The sequence below is a fragment of the Rhododendron vialii genome, chromosome 6a (assembly GCF_030253575.1).
Source record: "Rhododendron vialii isolate Sample 1 chromosome 6a, ASM3025357v1".
Lineage (NCBI taxonomy): Eukaryota > Viridiplantae > Streptophyta > Magnoliopsida > Ericales > Ericaceae > Rhododendron > Rhododendron vialii.
The window spans coordinates 26,200,109-26,220,755 of NC_080562.1; the positions used below are offsets into that span (position 1 = coordinate 26,200,109).

The following is a 20,647-nucleotide window of genomic DNA, read 5'->3' on the forward strand; positions in this document are numbered from 1 at the left end:
TGGAGATGCACAAAAGTAAAGAACATGCAAAGAGAACTGACACCGAGTTGAACCAAAAGACAAGAAACAACTGTAATAGTTTAGCAATTCAAAGATACAGTAGTAATAGTTTACAGATTCTGTGTTTTATATCCACTATACATCCCTGAAAGCAGAATTTACATGCACCATTGGCTTAAGTGACTACTAGCTTAATTTACGTACACCATTGGCAGAATTTACACCCAAATTGGCAGAATCCACACCCCATTTAACTCACTCCCAATTTGACATAGTTTACCCCCAATTTCACAGAATTCACATGCCCTAAAAACATATTTCACACCACCTGTTAAACGTAATTCATTAATTCACACAACCTGTTAGACGTAATTCATCCAATTTTACAAAATTCTTGTTTACTTTCTTTTATTAATTTTTTGTCCCACTATACATCCCTAAAAACAGAATTCACATACACCATATGCACCATTATTTTAATTTACATGTACCATAGGCTTAATTCACACGCACCATTGGCAGAATTCACACCCAAATTGGCAGAATCCACCCCTAATTTGACAAAATTCACACGCCCTAATAACATATTTCACGCCACTGTTAGACATAATTCCTAAAAACAAAATTCATTCAATTTAACAAAAATCCGAATTACTTTCTTTCATTAATTTTTTTTCCCAAACACCCGTTTCATAATATTTTTTATTCATTAATTCACATCCCAGAAAATAGAATTCAACTAATTTTACAAGATTCCACCTTACTTTCTTTAATTAATTCACATCCCACAAATTAAAATAATAAACATAATAAAATAAACACATATTATATTATTATTGCATAGGGATGTGAAACGTAACATCACTTTTCACCACCCACACTACACCTTTTCACCGCCATAAAAACCCCCTGCACTACGCCACTTTTCACTTCACTGCTCACACCCATTCCTCTCCCCCACTCACACAAAACCCTAAAAACATGTCTGATGTTCCCCTCAACGCCCTCGCCAGAGGAGTCCAGGAACTTTAGCAACGCAACGACGCCATGATGGCCATGCTACTCGAATAGCAACAGCACATAGAGGCCCTCCAACGCCAGATCTAGGAATCGCAAGACCGCCGCTATGCCCAGTTTCTGGAGGACCAGGAGATCGACGAAATGGACGACGAGGATGACGAAGATACGGACACGGACACGGACACGGACACGGACGACGAGAATGACGAAGACACAGACACGGATGACGAGGACGACGTCGACATGGAAGACGAAGAAGAAACCCCCACACCAAGCCCTCCACAGTCCCCTAGACTCAGGGTTGATTAAGGCTTGACTAGAGGGGTTAACGACTAGGGTTTATTTTGATGCTACTCTGGTGTTCAAGCGTTTTAAAACCCTAATATCTTTTGAAGAACTAGTCTCCTTCTCTAGTGTTGAAGGATTTTTCTTTCTTTCTTTCTTTCTTTTTTGTAACCAACACAGATTTTAGAGTTTCACAAACCCTAATTTCTTTTTTTGTGACCCCAATCTAACATCCTTCAGTTATGTTCAGATGGAAAACTCTTGCTTATGTTTATATGCAAAACTCTTGGTGCATATAAGTTGATTTCTGTGCTTTTATAAGTTGATTTCTGCGTTTCTGAAAGAACTGTGAAACAACCATTTGCTGCATTTGTTTGTTTATGTGTTGTAAGGAACTCAGGCCCATATTTAACTGAAATCACACCCCTGAAACAAACAATTTCAAACCCCTAATTACATAATTCACACCCCTGAAAAATAGAATTCACATTCCTGAAAATAAATACTAATTTACATGCCCGGGGAAAAAAAAATGCATAGGGATATAAAAAATAAAATAAGATATTATTCATGTGAGAAGATGACAAAAATAAAATAATAAAATAATAAACGATACAAAAATCGATGTGTAATATCAAACCCCAAATATGCAATGTATTCTCGGGATACCAACCATCAACATCTTTACACATATTCATCACTATAAATACACACTTTTCACTCTACTTCACTCACCTTTCTCTCCACCAATCACACAAAATCATTAAAAGATGTCTGATGTCTCCCTCAACGCCATGGCCAGAGGAGTCCAAGCACTCCTGCAACAGAATGACGCCATGATGGCCATGGTGCTGGAACAACAGCAGCGCATAGAAGAACTCCACCGCCAGATCCAGGTGGCACAAGACCGGAACTATGCCTTGTTTCTAAAGGAGGAGGAGATGGACGAGGAGATAGATGAGGACTATGCAGCCTTTATTGCAACCTTCCACGGCGAGGATGACACAAACATGGAAGACGAAGATGAAACCCCTTCACCAAGCCCTCCACAGTCCCCTAGACCAAGGGTTCATTGGGGTTTCACTAGAGGGGTTCACGATTTGAGGGGTTTTCTTGTTTCTTTAGTGTTGTGGGGTTTTAAAACCCTAATTTTCATTTCTTTTGTAACCTTAACTCGTTGTGTAAAATGGAAACCTCCGTTGTTTAATACTTGTATGTGTTTTTTATTTTTTTTATTTTGCTACATTTTCTGTGCCTCTATGTGTTAATTTTTGCATCTGTCGGAGGCCTGTAAAAATGTCATTTTTCTGGCATCTGAAACAGAGAATTCACATTCTAAACCAGACAATTCACATCCCTAAACCAGACGATTCACACCCATTCACAAACCCACTTGAACACAATAAAGAGAAACCATGCAGAATTCACACCCATATGGCACATAATTCACACTAGACCATAAAAATATAATTCACTCCCTCTATTTGATAGATTTCACATACCATAAAAAGAATTCACCCCCTCTACTTGATAGAATTCACATGCCATAAAAACAGAATTCACCCCCTTCTTGGTCAGATTTCACAAGCCCTAAAAATAGAATTCACCCCCCTCTATTTGACAGTATTCACACACCTTAATAACAAAAATTCACCCGTTGTTCACACGCCAAAAAAAAAAAGAATTCACACTGTACAAATATATGAAATATAAAAATTCACAACCTCTAAACAAAACAATTCACAACACATGTTCACCACAATTAATACAAACCATTCTGGAAAAAAAAATGCAAAATCCACAAAAACTTAACACCAAAAATAACCAAAGCAATAAATCCTCAATCAATTCAACTAAATCTAAATGAAAACTTATCAAAATCCATTCAAATCAAAGCCTGTTATGAGATCGTGGCAGTATTAATTGAGCCTCCTTACAACTCTTCCTGTTATGAGATCCTCTCGTTCAACTAAATCCAAATGAAAACTTATTTATCAAAATCCGTTCAAATCAAAGCCTGTTAGGAGATTCTGACAGTATTAATTGATAGCCTCTTTACAACTCTTTTTGTTTTGAGATCCTCTCTTTCCACACCTAGTACATTTAATGGGTCTGACCTTCTCCCCAAAAGATCGTATCCTCTTCTTCTTATTTCTCCCTAGTGGCTTTCTAGAAAGAGGAGGTAATATCACAGCATCATCGGCAACTTCAGGTTTCCACAGCGTAGGAACAGGCATAATAGGTCTAGAATATGCCTCCCAATAACATTCCACGTGGAAGTAACGATCAACACATGCATTCAGTGACTTCCCACTCTTTTTAATTGCACAAACTGCATGCACACAAGGTACAACATTCAACTGCCACTGCGTACAAGTGCAACTATGCCTCCCAATATCCACCTTAACAGATGGATCACATAAAACTTCAAGCACATCTGGTGAAGAAAATTTTACTTCCCAGGCCTTGGACTCCTGAAAAGCAATTGCCAAAGCTTCATCCATCGTGGGACAAAGCACCTGACACCACTTTGCTGCAGTTTGTTTCCTACAACACATCTGTTGCATAAGCTTAATCCGTACTTGATCAACCAGTTGTGTGATTGGTAAATGCCGCTCCTTCTCTATCCAAGAATTGAAGCATTCAGCCAAATTAGACCACATCTCGCCATACCGCTGTCCCGGGAAAAAAACATTAGCCCAATGTTCGTAAGGCAAATCAGCTAGGAAATTCCTAATCCTTGCTTCCCCACCAGCTTTCTTCAACCTAGCCATTTCTTCATTAAACTTCATCTCATTCAGTGTATATGCACATAAACTAAACAGACCAATCACATGCTCTTTATACTTGTTCCTTCCACCTGTCAAACGACCACGAATGTTGTTCTTCAAATGGTAAAGACAGTACCCATGAAATCCCAAAGGAAAAACTCTAGGAACTGCAGCTTTTATTCCAGCATTCCTGTCAGAAACAAAGACAATACTTCTCGTATCTCCATCCAGAATATTACGCAACTTCTTCATAAACCCCAACCAATTCTCCTTGCTCTCCGAATCAGCCACACCAATACACAATGGAAACAACCCTGAAAAAAATGTGTATTGGTACCACAATTAACAACTCTCGCACAAAAATTTTCAAAATATAATTACAATTTCCAACTCACACACAATTCACAAGCCAAAGACAATTAACTACATAAAAAATACTTTACAAAATTGTACCTTTATCACCATCCTTCGCACTCGCAGAAAGCAATGTCCCTTTGAAGTTTCCCTTCAAAAATGTTCCGTCAAGAAACAAAAGGGACCTCAAATGTTTAAAACCATAAATGCATGCACTGAACGTGACAAACAACCTCTGAAATCGATTCGTCTCATTGTCTACCTCTATTTCAAACACGCTTTTAGGATCAGAATTCCTAACAGCCTCACGATACCACCGTAGTTCATCAAATGATGCATCATAATCTCCAAAGGCTTCAGACCTCCCCTTGTCAACACCCTTCCAAGCTCGTTTATATGGAACATCAACACAATACAAACCATTCAGTGAAGTAACTACATCGACCGGACGTTTCTGCAGTGTCGTTCGAATATCAGCACTCATTAATCTTCCAATCATACTGGATGAAGCCCGCAAATGCTTTGTGGTAAGGACAGAAGCACCACACGAGTGGACATTATCAAAACTACGTATATAAAAATAATCACTGACCTTGTCCAACCTCACATGCACTCTCCACTTACAATCTGTATCCTTACAAAATGCAGTCACCCTATCCTTTTCATTCTTTGCAAAACTATACTCAAAACCATAAAATATTGCAAACTTTGCCAATTTATCACGAAACTCAACTGCACCACCCTCAAACTTCTGGTTAACTTCTTTGATATAATGACGCCAACCGTCAGACAATAATGCACGATCCCGATGCTGACAAAATGTGGGTAGTAAGTCTCTCTCTTTTTGAACATCCAACCTCCATTCCGAACGAATCACACCTAACCCTTTCCCTTTTGAACTGCTGCAACTTCCAACATCAGTACACAAACCACCACTGCTTCCACTACTTCCACTAACTCCATTAGCCAGAACACCACCAAAACAACTAACAGCTGACCCTTTCCCTTTTGAACTGGTGAAACTACTACAATAACTGCCACTACTACCACCACAAAGTCCAACAGACCCAACATCAGTGGTCAAACAACTACTGTCACTATAATCAACTCTAATAGCCACAGCATCACTCCCAAAACAACTACTACTGCCACCAGAATTCACAACTGTAACATCAATTACTTCTGCACCATAACAACCAGCTAAAGAAAACATTACCTCCAAATCATCATCATTATCCAAAACACAGCCGTCATAATTCCACAGATTATAAAAAAGCCTCACTGAGTCAAATCTCAACCCACTGAACTTGAAGCACAATTTGTCAACCAAATCCATATACGACGTGAAAGACCGGCAACACTTTATTGGAACCATACGCGAACCGCATTTACACATCAAGATGACTGAATTATTAGAAATCACACCCTATCACAACAAAAAAAATGAAAAACATGTGAACACACGAAATTCATAAATCACGAAAACTACGCAATTCACGAACCAAAAATAACAATTCACATCCCCTCCCCCTGCACATACTCCCCACCATAACACACAATTCATACCAACTGCATGACACAATTCACACCAAACGGAAAATGTTAAAACATATTACAAACTAGCCTGTAACACAATTCACATCACCTATTAATTTCAAACCATCTCATTCTAGCTGAATTTCAAATAATCAAAAAACACAAAACACAAACACTATGACAACACAAAAACTCATTAAATTAACAACATCTGTTATCCAACTGTTAACCAAATCTCATTGTTCTTTCCCTTAAATACTAACGAGAAAGCCAAATAATCAAAAAAACAATTACCATTCCTTATAATTTACTGATTCAGCATCTCGATTATTATAATTTACTCACCATTGCTTACAACTGTAAAATATTCTGTTCGATCACCGTTTCAATCACCTTCGATCAACTCCTCTCGCTGCAATGCTGTAATCCTCTCTCCTCATTGCCAGACGTCTTCGTAAGTGATCGAGTCATTTCCTGATCGAGTTATAAACGAAGGAAAAGGGGCAAACAATTAAAACGATAGTAATAGGGGTAAAATTGTAAAAGCACCTCTAAAAATGGGCTGCACGGAATACACATTACAAAAAGGGGTTCGGAAGGAACCCCAATTAAAAAATAGGGCCGGCCGGTAATTTCCCGCACTTCTATTGGGCTACGTGGGCCCATATATTCAACCATTCTTTTTCCAGAACGTTCTTAGATACATGCACTAATTAGTTTCCTAATTAACCAAAACACGCCAATTGAGTCAGTATTAAAAGTAGCATGCAGCACGAGTTTCCATAACGTTCTTAGAGACATGCACTAATTCTTCTTCTTTTTTGGTAATGTTAGGGCTGTAAATGAGTTGAGCAGCTCGCGAGTTCAGCTCGGTTCGAAGGATAAATGAGCAAGCTCGATTTTTTGGCTCGTTTAATAAACAAGCCGAGCTTGAACCTAGCAGGGCTCGGCTCGAACAAGTTCATCTCAGCTCGAAATATATAGGTTCGGCTCGGCTCGGCTCAAACATGCCAATATATAGGTTCGCGATCAAGTTCGTCTCGGCTTGAAATATATAGGTTTGGCTCGGCTCGGCTCAAACATGCCAATATTCGATTCAACTCGGCTCGTTTAGCCAATTTTTCAATATTAAGGCTGAAAAGTTGACGAATCCGAGCCGAGCCGGCTCGTTTATTCTAGACCAAATACTAACGAGCCGAGCTCGAGCTTTGTACATTCTTGTCGAGCCGAGCTCGAGCCGAGATTTTCCGGCTCAATTCGAACTTGAGCCGAGCTCAAGCCAGACAATTCTGATCGAGCCGAGCTCGAACATGCCAATATTTGGTTTGGCTCGGCTCGTTTACACCCCTAGGTAATGGTAATGTTCATGACCCATTGGGCATTTAAGTTGACCCAATTCTAACCCAACTAATAAATGGGTTGGGTTGGGTCTATTTTTTAATAGGTGGATTTGGGTTTTCATAGTGAGTTTGTGTTCAATTAGATTTAGAGGCAAGCGCTAAAGTTTTGGTTAGAGATTGGAAAGCTCAGAGCACCAAACGAGCTGAATCGAGCCGAGCTTCAGAAGTTTCAAGCTTGTTTGTTAATTTTTTAAACGAACTCGAGCCGAGTTGGAGCTCAATTAAATTTTGATGAGCTGAGCTCAAGCTGAGTTTGCTTAGGTTTGAGTTGAACTCGAACTTGTTCACGAGCCTTAACGAGAGTCCAATTTTTTTTAGATTTTTATCTCTCATATTAGTATAAAACTGCAAATAAATTTTTTATTTTATGCATAAGTAAGTAAATTCATGCACATGTAAAATTATAAAAACATGATATAATTTAAGTTTATATTACTTTTAAAAGTTTATACATGTACAAGTTATAAAACTTTCATTATAAATGTACGAGGTTATATGTAATACCCGTCCCGGATATTAGAGTATTTAATTCATCTTTTAATTGAATTATATGTTTTTGGGGTTGATTTGTTTATGACGGAAGTTCGAGGGGCTTGTATGTGATTCATGGGTGGAGCATAAGTAAGTTTATGTTTCAATTGCGTACAATAATTTTCCCATAGCCTTTATCAAATATCCTGGAGGATATTTTGGGGGATATTTCTCCCCTATTCTCATCTTGCTTCCAACGTAGAGAGAGAGAGAGAGAGAGAGAGAGAGAGAGAGAGAGAGAGAGAGAGAGAGAGGAAGAGGAAGAGGAAGAAGAAGAAGAAGGAAAGAAAGAGAGGAGAGCTTGGAGTTTCTTGGTTGTCTAAGTTGTTGATCATCTAGGTAATTCCATGTCTTAATTGTTAGATTTCATGTTTGGGTAAGCCTAATTTCATGCTTTAATAGTTGGGTTCATGCCTTAATTAGATAATGCAAGTTAAGTTGGGTATGAGAAGAATACCACTTGAATATTTTGAATTGTTGTATTTTAAGCTTCTTGATTCATGGGGTTTGAGTTTCTTAAGTAGCTCTTTGATATACATGAGTTAAAGCATGATTTGGTGTAGTTTGAGGAGTTTTAGATGTGGTTTGAGTAGAGAAAAAGGTTAGGAATCGGAAGGAAATCGTGCTGGATTTTCGCTGAAAAACCCAGTTGGTACCCGTACCACTTTTTGGTGGTACCTGTACCGACGGATCAGAACTGAAACATTTGGGTCGATTTTGGGTGGGTACCGGTACTGAGTTTTGTGGTACCTGTACCTCTCGGGTAACTTTTCAGCAATTGTTGTGGAACTTCGTACGATCATATCTTTTTCATCCGGACTCCGTTTTGGGCAAATTATATATCAAAATTCGTGTACCGAAAGTGTACTTTCCATTGGTGGTGGTCTCAAGAGCTAGCTCAAGGCCAATAAGAAGTTATGGTTAAGATAGGACGAATTGGTCATAAGTTTTCAAACCGATTTCAAGAGTTATTTTATATTTGAACTTTAAGCATGTTTTAGGACACTTCTAGGTGTTGACATGGACATATTTGTATTCGATAGTCATCGTTTAGCTTCTTGTTAGCTTTGTAACTTTGTGCCGAGTATTCGTGGAATTCGTAACTAATATGAGTTAACTTGTGGTTAGGTAAAGAGCCGGTCTTTCAAGAGGTGCCGAAATCTTAGTTTGGCATACTTTAGTCGATACGAAGGTGAGTGTGTTTGATATGGTAATGTTCAATGAGATGTTACAAGGTGGTGATTGTATATCATGCTATTTGAGATCTAGCTAATGATATATGTTTATTGGGTGTTGATTGTAACCGCTAAAGGGTTGTGGAGTGAGTCACACCATGTCGTGGGCCATGCCGTCTAATTAACGGTGAATGGGAATGTGGTGTGCGGGACACAATGCCTTGGTTACATGGGAATGTGGCAGACGTGCCATTGCGTGTGTGATGTTTTTATATGTGGTTATATAATTGAGTACTTGTGTTGAGTTTGTGTGAATTACATTCAAGTGAGATATTCTTTCAGGTTGTGTGATATTTTATTGAATGTATTCTATATCTCACACACTCTGGTTTTCCTTTTTGGATTGCCAGGTTACAGGTGGCCGTAGAGTTGGTCCACTGCCGATCGACGTTTTGGGGACACTTGTATTAGTATCGAGTGTCGGTATTTTTGGTCGAATTGGTTGTATTGGGTCAAACTCGTACTTTTGCTAAACTCATGTTGTGGTTAATGTTGTCAAGTACTCTTTGACTTCGAGTTTGTAATTATCGTAGACACCTTGTTTATTATTAATGTTAAGTCTTCCGCTGGGGTTTTACTCTATTCCTTATTTAGTTATCGTATAGTTGTTTGTCTTTTGTGTGGAATGCCGCGTGGCCGTGTCGATTCGGGCCCACTTCGGGTGTCGTTCCGGGGCGGGGCGTGACAGCTTGGTATCAGAGCTAGTACGTTCTAGTCTCTGTGTGGAGAGTCGTTTGGGGTTTGGTAGTGGACCATAGGAGTAATGTGATTGTCGAATGGAGGGAGTGTTTGCTAACGGGTGAGTTATATATCTAATATTGTGTTTGCTATTGGTTGTTAAAGTGATTGAAATAGATATTGGGAAATGGCTTCGGAGCATACAGTTCATGCCGAGGATGCTGCGTCTAGTGGTGATGAGGTTCAGCAACCTGAAGTTCCTGTACAGCAACCGGTTGTAGGGGCTACCGATAGACTTCTTGCAGCTGTGGCCTTGCTCGCAGAACAACAAGCAGCTCTTATGCAATGGCAAACTACAGAGGCAATGACTCGTGGAACGGGCACTGGGTTACTTGAAAGGTTCAAAAAGCTATTTACCATGGAGTTTGAGGGGGCAATTGACCCAAGTGATGCTGAGGAATGGCTTAAGGCTGTGGAGCGGGTGTTAAATGCTATGGGGGTGACAGACGCACAAAAGCTGACATTGGCAACTTTTAGCTTGAAAGGTGAAGCTCGAGATTGGTGGGAGTCGTTTGAAAGGTAATGGACTGCCCCTCTGCCAGGAGTTATACCGGCGGTATCGCGAGTGGTGACGTGGGAGCGTTTTGTTAAAGGGTTCAATGATCACTACTTTCCGAAGAGTTGGAAATTGGACCAGGAAGCGGCATTTATTGAATTGAGGCAAGGTAGTATGACTGTTCCAGAGTATGAAGCAAGGTTTGCAAAATTGTCAAAATATGCTCCAGACTTGGTGAGCACGGAAGAAAAAAGATGTCAGCGGTTCCGAAAAGGACTTTTACCGAAGGTAGCTACAAGGTTGACTACCTACGAGCAAGAGGAATATGCTCGGTTAGTGGAAATGGCCAGGATGGTTGGAAAGGATATTCAGGACTACAACGAAAGCCGGGAGTCATACAAGAAAAATAAGACGGAAGGTGCGGCATTTGGTAAATCCGGAGGCGGTAATAACAAGGGTGGGGGTCAAAAATCTCAAGTTACCAAAACTCAAGATTTTGGAAAATCACAAGGGGTTCCACGGGGTGGTGGAAAGGGAAGTCGGGACAAGAGACTAATAGGCAGACAATGAGTGGTGCTACAACAATAACTCGCCGATGTTTTAATTGTGGATCAACAGATCATTTGATGAGGGATTGTCTGAATACAACAAAGGGTTTCAAGTGCTTTACTTGTGGAGAGGTGGGGCACATGGCGGCTCAATGTCCTCGGGTACAAGCGCCAGCGGCATCTTCGGTGGGAAGTGCTCAAGGAGGTAGAGGTGGAGGAGCTAGTGGTTCTACGGCAACAGGAAGGGTGTTTGCGATCACACGTCAAGGGGCACAGGCTTCACCGGGGGTAGTGACAGGTACTTTGGTTATTTCTGGTATTTATGCGCGTGTGTTGCTAGACCCTGAATCTACGCATTCTTTTGTGTCTAATGCTTTCATAAAACATTTAGACAAGCCTGTTAAACTTTTAAATGTTGCTTTAGCTATTTCTACACCAGTGGGTGAGGTAGTAGTTATTAATGTGTGTTACGCGAGTTGTGGGTTGGTGGTTGGGGGAAGGAGGTTATTTGTAGATTTGTTGCCGCTGTATATGACTGACTTTGATGTGATCTTGGGTATGGATTTCTTATCGGAGTATCATGCCGTTATGGATTGCTTTAATAAGGAAGTTACATTTCAATTACCGGATAGCGTTGAGGTGAAGTTCTGTGGTGATTTAGTAGTGAGTTCTACTTGTCGTGTTTCGGCTCTTAAGGCCAAATCTTTATTGAGTAAAGGTTATGAAGGGTACATTGCTTATGTGGTCGACACCGAAAAGAGAGCACTGAAACTAGAGGAAATACCAATTGTTAATGAGTTCGCGGATGTATTTCCGGATGAGTTGCCGGGTATCGTGCCGGACCGTGAAGTTGAGTTCACTATCGAGTTGTTGCCGGGTACTAATCCGATATCTATTACTCCGTATCGTATGGCGCCGGCAGAGTTGCTTGAGTTGAAAGTGCAGCTAAAAGAATTGCTGGATCGGGGATTCATTCAGCCTAGTATATCGCCGTGGGGTGCACCAGTCTTATTTGTTAAGAAAAAAGATGGTTCCATGCGTATGTGTATCGATTATCGACAGTTGAATAAAGTGACGATTCGGAATCAATATCCATTGCCTAGGATAGATGATTTGTTTGATCAGTTGCACGGGGCTACAGTATTCTCCAAAATTGATTTGAGATCAGGTTATCATCAGATTAAAGTAAGGGATAGTGATGTATCGAGGACAGCTTTTCGTACCAGGTATGGTCATTATGAGTTTTTGGTCATGCCATTCGGTTTGACCAATGCTCCAGCAGTTTTCATGGATTTGATGAATCGGGTATTTCGGCCGTTCTTGGATACTTTTGTTATCGTGTTTATCGATGATATTCTTGTTTATTCTCACACCAAGGAGGAACATGAGGATCATCTACGTATCGTGCTACAAGTCTTACGTAACAATCATTTATTTGGGAAGCTTAGCAAGTGTACGTTCTGGTTGGACGGTGTGGAATTCTTGGGGCACGTGATTTCTGCTGATGGAGTTTGTGTAGATCCTAAGAAGATAGAAGCGATGGTTAATTGGGAAAGTCCCAAAAGTGTTTCAGAGATTCGAAGTTTTCTTGGCTTGGCGGGATATTATCGGAAGTTTATTCAGGGTTTTTCCGCTATTGCTTTACCGATGACGAAATTGACTAGGAAGGATGTGAAATTTGTATGGTCTGAAGAGTGTGAGGGCAGTTTTCTTGAGTTGAAGAAACGGTTAGTATCGGCTCCAGTTTTGACAATTCCGATTGGTACGAAGGATTTGGTGGTTTACACTGATGCTTCATTGCAGGGATTGGGTTGTGTTTTGATGCAGCGGGGTAAAGTTATAGCTTATGCGTCGAGACAGTTGAAAGTTCATGAACAAAATTATCCTACGCATGATTTGGAGTTAGCGGCCGTGGTTTTTGCTCTCAAAATTTGGAGGCATTATTTGTATGGAGTATCGTGTGAAATTTTCAGTGATCATCAGAGTTTAAAATATTTATTCACGCAGAAGGACTTGAATTTGAGGCAGCGACGATGGATGGAATTGATAAAGGACTACGATTGTTCTATACACTATCACCCAGGTAAGGCGAATGTGGTTGCCGATGCTTTGAGTCGAAAGACCGTGGGAAGATTGGCTTGTGTACAGTGTTCTAGAGTTTTGGCTTTCATTGAATTGAAACAAATGGGAGTGGAGTTTTCACTGAGAAGTAGTGGAGCTTTGTTAGCTAGTTTCAGCGTTCGACCTTTGTTTATAGATCGGATCAGAGATGGGCAGTGGCAGGATCCTGATTCGCAAGAGTTCAGACGGCGTGTAATGAAGGGGAAAATGCCTGAGTTCGGTATTCGGGATGATGGTATGATCATGTTTGGTAAGAGAATGTGTTTGCCAAATGACATAGTTTTAAAGAAGGAAATTTTAGATGAAGCTCATTGTTCTGCATATGCTATGCATCCGGGAAGCACTAAATTGTATCGTGATTTGAGAGAATATTTCTGGTGGAGCGGTATGAAAAGAGAGATTGCGGAGTATGTGGCTGGTTGTGAAACTTGTCAACGAGTGAAGGCAGAACATCAGAGACCAGCGGGTTTGTTGCAGAATCTTCCAATACCGGAGTGGAAATGGGATCACGTGACAATGGATTTTGTGACAGGTTTGCCACGTTCAAAAGGGGGATACGACTCAATTTGGGTTATTGTTGATCGGTTAACAAAGTCAGCTCACTTCTTACCGGTTAAGACTACGTACACCACGGATAAGTATGCTAAGTTATATGTTGACGAGATTGTCAGATTGCATGGGGCACCTATATCTATTGTTAGTGATAGAGATCCTAAATTTACTTCTAGATTTTGGTTTAGCCTACAACATGCTATGGGAACTTCTTTAAAATTTAGTACTGCATTTCATCCACAAACAGATGGTCAGTCGGAGCGGACTATACAGATTTTAGAGGATATGCTAAGAGCGAGTGTTCTAGATTTCGGTGGCGGTTGGGAAGAGAAATTGTCATTGGCGGAATTCGCTTATAATAATAGCTACCAGAGTAGTATTGGCATGCCACCGTATGAGGCCTTGTATGGCAGAAGATGCAGGACACCGATTTGTTGGGAGGATGTAGGTGAAAGGAGTATGTTGGAACGAGAGTTAGAATTCATAAAACAAACAGGTGAAGATGCCGAGGAGGAAACACTAGGTCCAGAGTTAATACAACAAACAGCAGATGGTGTTAGATTGATTAGAGAACGTTTGAAAATTGCACAGAGCCGTCAAAAGAGTTATGCGGATAAACGGAGACGTGAGTTAGAGTTTGCGGTTGGTGACTTTGTATTTATTCGTGTTTCACCTTGGAAAGGGGTTATTCGTTTTCAAAAGAAAGGGAAATTGGCACCTAGATATATTGGTCCTTATGAAATTGTTGGAAGAGTTGGCGTTACAGCTTATCGTTTGGCATTACCGGTTGAGTTGGCTCGGTTACACGATGTGTTTCATGTCTCCATGCTTCGGAAATTTGTGGGAGATCCATCACTTATTCTGGGTTCGGAACCGTTGGAACTTTGTGAGGATTTGTCCTATGAGGAGACACCGGTTGAGATTCTTGATCGAAAGGAGCAAGTTTTGCGTTCTAAGGTTATACCCTATGTGAAAGTATTGTGGCGGAATCACAAGGTTGAGGAGGCTACGTGGGAGGGCGAGGGGTCAATGAAACAAAAGTATCCGCATTTGTTTCAGACAGGTAATTCAATTTCGGGATGAAATTTTCTAAGGGGGGGAGAGTTGTAATACCCGTCCCGGATATTAGAGTATTTAATTCATCTTTTAATTGAATTATATGTTTTTGGGGTTGATTTGTTTATGACGGAAGTTCGAGGGGCTTGTATGTGATTCATGGGTGGAGCATAAGTAAGTTTATGTTTCAATTGCGTACAATAATTTTCCCATAGCCTTTATCAAATATCCTGGAGGATATTTTGGGGGATATTTCTCCCCTATTCTCATCTTGCTTCCAACGTAGAGAGAGAGAGAGAGAGAGAGAGAGAGAGAGGAAGAGGAAGAGGAAGAAGAAGAAGGAAAGGAAGAGAGGAGAGCTTGGAGTTTCTTGGTTGTCTAAGTTGTTGATCATCTAGGTAATTCCATGTCTTAATTGTTAGATTTCATGTTTGGGTAAGCCTAATTTCATGCTTTAATAGTTGGGTTCATGCCTTAATTAGATAATGCAAGTTAAGTTGGGTATGAGAAGAATACCACTTGAATATTTTGAATTGTTGTATTTTAAGCTTCTTGATTCATGGGGTTTAAGTTTCTTAAGTAGCTCTTTGATATACATGAGTTAAAGCATGATTTGGTGTAGTTTGAGGAGTTTTAGATGTGGTTTGAGCAGAGAAAAAGGTTGGGAATCGGAAGGAAATCGTGCTAGATTTTCGCTGAAAAACCCAGTTGGTACCCGTACCACTTTTTGGTGGTACCTGTACCGACGGATCAGAACTGAAACATTTGGGTCGATTTTGGGTGGGTACCGGTACTGAGTTTTGTGGTACCTGTACCTCTCGGGTAACTTTTCAGCAATTGTTGTGGAACTTCGTACGATCATATCTTTTTCATCCGGACTCCGTTTTGGGCAAATTATATATCAAAATTCGTGTACCGAAAGTGTACTTTCCATTGGTGGTGGTCTCAAGAGCTAGCTCAAGGCCAATAAGAAGTTATGGTTAAGATAGGACGAATTGGTCATAAGTTTTCAAACCGATTTCAAGAGTTATTTTATATTTGAACTTTAAGCATGTTTTAGGACACTTCTAGGTGTTGACATGGACATATTTGTATTCGATAGTCATCGTTTAGCTTCTTGTTAGCTTTGTAACTTTGTGCCGAGTATTCGTGGAATTCGTAACTAATATGAGTTAACTTGTGGTTAGGTAAAGAGCCGGTCTTTCAAGAGGTGCCGAAATCTTAGTTTGGCATACTTTGGTCGATACGAAGGTGAGTGTGTTTGATATGGTAATGTTCAATGAGATGTTACAAGGTGGTGATTGTATATCATGCTATTTGAGATCTAGCTAATGATATATGTTTATTGGGTGTTGATTGTAACCGCTAAAGGGTTGTGGAGTGAGTCACACCATGTCGTGGGCCATGCCGTCTAATTAACGGTGAATGGGAATGTGGTGTGCGGGACACAATGCCTTGGTTACATGGGAATGTGGCAGACGTGCCATTGCGTGTGTGATGTTTTTACATGTGGTTATATAATTGAGTACTTGTGTTGAGTTTGTGTGAATTACATTCAAGTGAGATATTCTTTTGGGTTGTGTGATATTTTATTGAATGTATTCTATATCTCACACACTCTGGTTTTCCTTTTTGGATTGTCAAGTTACAGGTGGCCGTAGAGTTGGTCCACTGCCGGTCGACGTTTTGGGGACACTTGTATTAGTATCGAGTGTCGGAATTTTTGGTCGAATTGGTTGTATTGGGTCAAACTCGTACTTTTGCTAAACTCATGTTGTGGTTAATGTTGTCAAGTACTCTTTGACTTCGAGTTTGTAATTATCGTAGACACCTTGTTTATTATTAATGTTAAGTCTTCCGCTGGGGTTTTACTCTATTCCTTATTTAGTTGTCGTATAGTTGTTTGTCTTTTGTGTGGAATGCCGCGTGGCCGTGTCGGTTCGGGCCCACTTCGGGTGTCGTTCCGGGGCGGGGCGTGACATTATACATATTCAAGGTCATATATGAAATTTATATGAGAAATATTTGAATACTCTAGGTTTTGCGAGCCTAATCAAGCCAAATACTGTTAGGTTCAAATTCAACTCGTTTATTAAAAGAGCCTAAAATGGAGGCTAACATTCAATTCGTTTACTACCCAAATCGAACTCAAACGAGCCTTTATTGAGTCAAGCTTCAACATTTCACAAATGGCTCACTTCATTTGCAACCCTAGGCCTAGGCTAAATATGTCACGCTCTCGATTTTTAACATAAATAATAATAATTTACGATAAATAAAATCTCTACTGAAGTACCGATAATACCCAAATGACATTTCTTCCCTTGTTTATGAACTTAAATTTAAAAGATACAAGCTTGGATCGAAGCCCTAAGTTATCAATACCAAAAATAATATTACAGTTTTACATTTGTCATTCTTCCAAATACTACTTTCAAAACAAGTGACAATTGCCGCTTCTTTAATACCTTTGAAATCCATGATCGACAAGCACGCAATGCACACTATGCTAACTTTATTGTTTCGTATTTGAAAATGATAGGTTGAGCTACACTAGCCCAGTAGGAAAATCTATACTCAAGCTATATGTAAATGCAATGAAACATGTAACAAGTGTGATTGATTTGCAATAGACGGACAAGAGATACAAAGAGGCACCACAATGAACCGAAGGACTACGATTACGGGATTCTATACGTCCTAAAGCTATTCCTAACCAATTCATACATCAAGCTAGAAGCCACATTTAAAACTTATACGATCTAATAAACTACAACAACTGTTCAACCATCTAATAACTTTTCGAACGAACACCACGTCAACTTCCTCAACTCATACCATTCACCATGGGACTTCATTTCATAAAACTTTAATTTTCGATTTCCAAAACAATTTTTGGGAAAAAACTCAAGACCACTTCGGGTCAAACTTCGTTGATTCGAGTTTGAATACCGGAGTCCGTTGATTTGTGCCCAAATACCGGATCCGTTGATTCACTCAAGAATACCGGAGGATTTTTATCAAAAATCCTCTTTTCAAAATTCAAATTTCTTTCTTTAATAAAACCTTGATAAAACCAATCTTTCATTCTCTTTTTCGACAACTATAATCTCGAGCAACAAACAATCCAAACATCAATATAGACTTCTGAAGTCAATCAAAATTTTCTTCATCATGCAAGACATTTAACTGTGTTACCACCCCTTGCGTCACATTGAATTCTCTCCACCTGGGTTTCCGCATTACCACACCTTGCGTTGCGGGACCTCTAGAGTCTCCGCATTACCACACCTTGCGTTGCAGGACCCTCAATTCAGAATTCACAATTCACGTAAACATAAACGCATTATCAATCCGTATATAAGCAGACATCATTATCCAAGTTCATATTCGTTCATACATCATCAACAATGTATTACAAACTCATAAGCATACCCCATTGCAAATTAATAAATACTTTAAGTCCATGTTATTCCTCTAAATCTATCACATCGCCCTATGCCACGTACCGGACCCATAACGACTCCACAACACATCACCGGCTAGGTTCTAAACGAGAATCTTATAAAACGAGTGCCAAAAGAACCTAGGAAACTCAACAAGACAAGGCACGAGGATGCGAGTCTCATTAAGACACAAGTAATCATACTCGAGAGTGACTTAAACATGTTCTAATCATATAGGGAGTAATAATACGGAACAAATACAACTTAGGAATAGCCAGCAGACATTGGCAGACCGACACACCTCCACACAAATGATCATAACTTTCTGTATACTAAGACTTTTAAGGCTATTCTGGTAACAGTAGAAAGCTGACTTCAAGACCTTCAATTCGATATAAAGTTTGCATAAAACAGACATCGGACGAGAAAGTTATGACCGTTCGAAGTTGGGCGCAAACCCATAAAACGAGACAGATTCATGACCAGATTTCTAAAATCCACCATTAATTCAATTCTCAACGGTTTTGAGTGATTCTAGCGGCATTAGAACGGGCTCTAAGTCTAATCTATTTCATATGAAGAGACCAAAATTTATTTCTGAGTTTAAGATGACGAAAAAAACCCCATAAACAGTGACTGATTCTGCAGAATTTCAAAAATGAAAGGAACAACCTCAAACAACGAAGCAAGGCACGATCTTGCTACACAAACACCGCATAAATGCATAGCAATAGTAAGAAATTCTTACCACAACGGGTTTTGAGCAAAATCCTAAATGACCCAAGCTTGAAATCACTAAAAACGAGCTCCACCCACTCTTAGATACAAGATCTAGAGTGAATATAAACCAAAAACAAGATAAATGAACAAAGATCAACAAGTAATTGAGAGGAGAGAGAGAAAAACGTGGGTGGGAGCTCAAAGATGAGAGCAAGAACACAAAACTTACCCATTGTTCTCCAAATACAAGATTCAACAGATTTTTGAGGTTGGAAACCCATGGATCTTGAAGATTTGAGGTTGAAATCATGAGTTTTTGGTGAGATTGGAGTTGGATATATAGGTAAGAGAGGGTGTTTCTAGGTTCGTGGTGTTTGGGTGTGAAAAAAGGTAAAGGAAGGTATTTATAGTGGTCCAAAAAGCGTGCTGAATTTTTTGAAAAACGACAATGGGTACCGGTACTGAAAAATTAAGTACCTGTACTGGAACCTTCAAAAGTCAAATTATTGTCCCAGCTCTGGACACTGGGTACCTGTACTGAAAAATGCAGTACCGGTACTGGCTAGACAGAAAAAATGAAATTTTGGCAACGGTCGCCAAATCAAATGCTACTCGCTACCAACACTTCCAAACATCATTTCAACATCAAAACTCACATTTTACTATTTTCCGAGTGCTCGACACATAATAGTAGACGTATATCTGTACACCCCCACAAACAAACGTACAACTTTATTAATAATACGTTTCTTTCATGCATTAAAAATTACCGAAATTATAATAATTTACGAGTCTCTACAAAATAACATCAGTACAACATTAAATTAAATATCACACGAGGATATTTTAAAAGATCTCAGTTTTATCAAAACCATGATAATTATGTTCATGTATAGTTTTTTTATCACGATTTGGTAGCTTAACAGAGATTGCAGAATTAGAAAAGTACAATTAATTGTATAAAAACTTAGGGTTATAGTGTATCTTTTTAATCATAAGTCTATGTTTTAGATGGTTTTACAAGTTCACTAAATCATCTCTACCTAAACATGTTTTAAAAAGTGCTCTAATAACCATGGCCATTAAAATCTTAATCCATAATATTGCACGATCGTGTTATTTATCCAAATAACCAAACTTGTTTCAGCTAAGTGATCAATTCATTTTTGGGTCATAGCCAGTAACCATAAGAGACATTTGGTAAATGTCTAAACCAAAATGAGTAGCTGGAATTCTACAAATTTCTCTCTCTTTTTCCGATAATAAGAAACACAGTACCCCTCTGGCCTTCATCATTTCGATTTAATACAATACAGAATTGAGAGATAATTAGAAAAGGGGAGCAGTGCAATTTCGCGTCTTGAGCAAGTAGGTCGGCGCATTTTGTTACTTTCACGCATGACATGCTTAATCCATGGATTGCCCAGCTCCTGGAGAAAGGGACATGCAAACAAGGATAACATTATGAAGTTGATGGTGGCTAGTAGTTGAAGTGACGAGGTTGAGGGCATTTGAGGCAACCGATTCGATTTCCACCAAGGATATGCATGTTTCCCTGTTTAAGAGTTTGAGCCCATGATAAAGAACCCAAATTTTTGCCGTGAAGCCCCAAACTGAGCCTAGTTTACTTGAAAAACTAGTGATTCACTTTTCTTGCCTAGCCAAGGGGTGAGGGGAAGAGTAAGAGTATGGAAATGAATCCCTAACCTCATGCGCAGTATGCGAGGCTATATGCCCCGCCAAATCCTGTTATTCTCTTGAAATGAGTGTTACCACAAAATTTGAGAAGTTTTTTTAGCTAACTCCTTGCTCAATAAACAAATATGGATGACATTAGG

At 39.6% G+C, this 20,647-nt stretch overlaps 2 protein-coding genes across 2 annotated transcripts; one reads left to right on the top strand and one right to left on the bottom strand.

The window, feature by feature from the left end:
• Positions 1–2,604: 2,604 nt before the first annotated feature.
• On the bottom strand, positions 2,605–5,504 carry LOC131328540 (uncharacterized). Its single transcript, XM_058361476.1, has 4 exons — positions 5,315–5,504; positions 4,530–5,192; positions 3,423–4,390; positions 2,605–2,619 (listed from the first exon to the last, which is right to left on the bottom strand). The coding sequence occupies exons 1-4, from the start codon at positions 5,502–5,504 to the stop codon at positions 2,605–2,607; spliced, it is 1,836 nt and encodes a 611-aa protein (XP_058217459.1).
• A 5,036-nt stretch (positions 5,505–10,540) lies between these two features.
• On the top strand, positions 10,541–11,118 carry LOC131329968 (uncharacterized). Its single transcript, XM_058363419.1, has one exon. The coding sequence runs from the start codon at positions 10,541–10,543 to the stop codon at positions 10,934–10,936; it is 396 nt and encodes a 131-aa protein (XP_058219402.1). The 3' UTR covers positions 10,937–11,118.
• Positions 11,119–20,647: the final 9,529 nt, after the last annotated feature.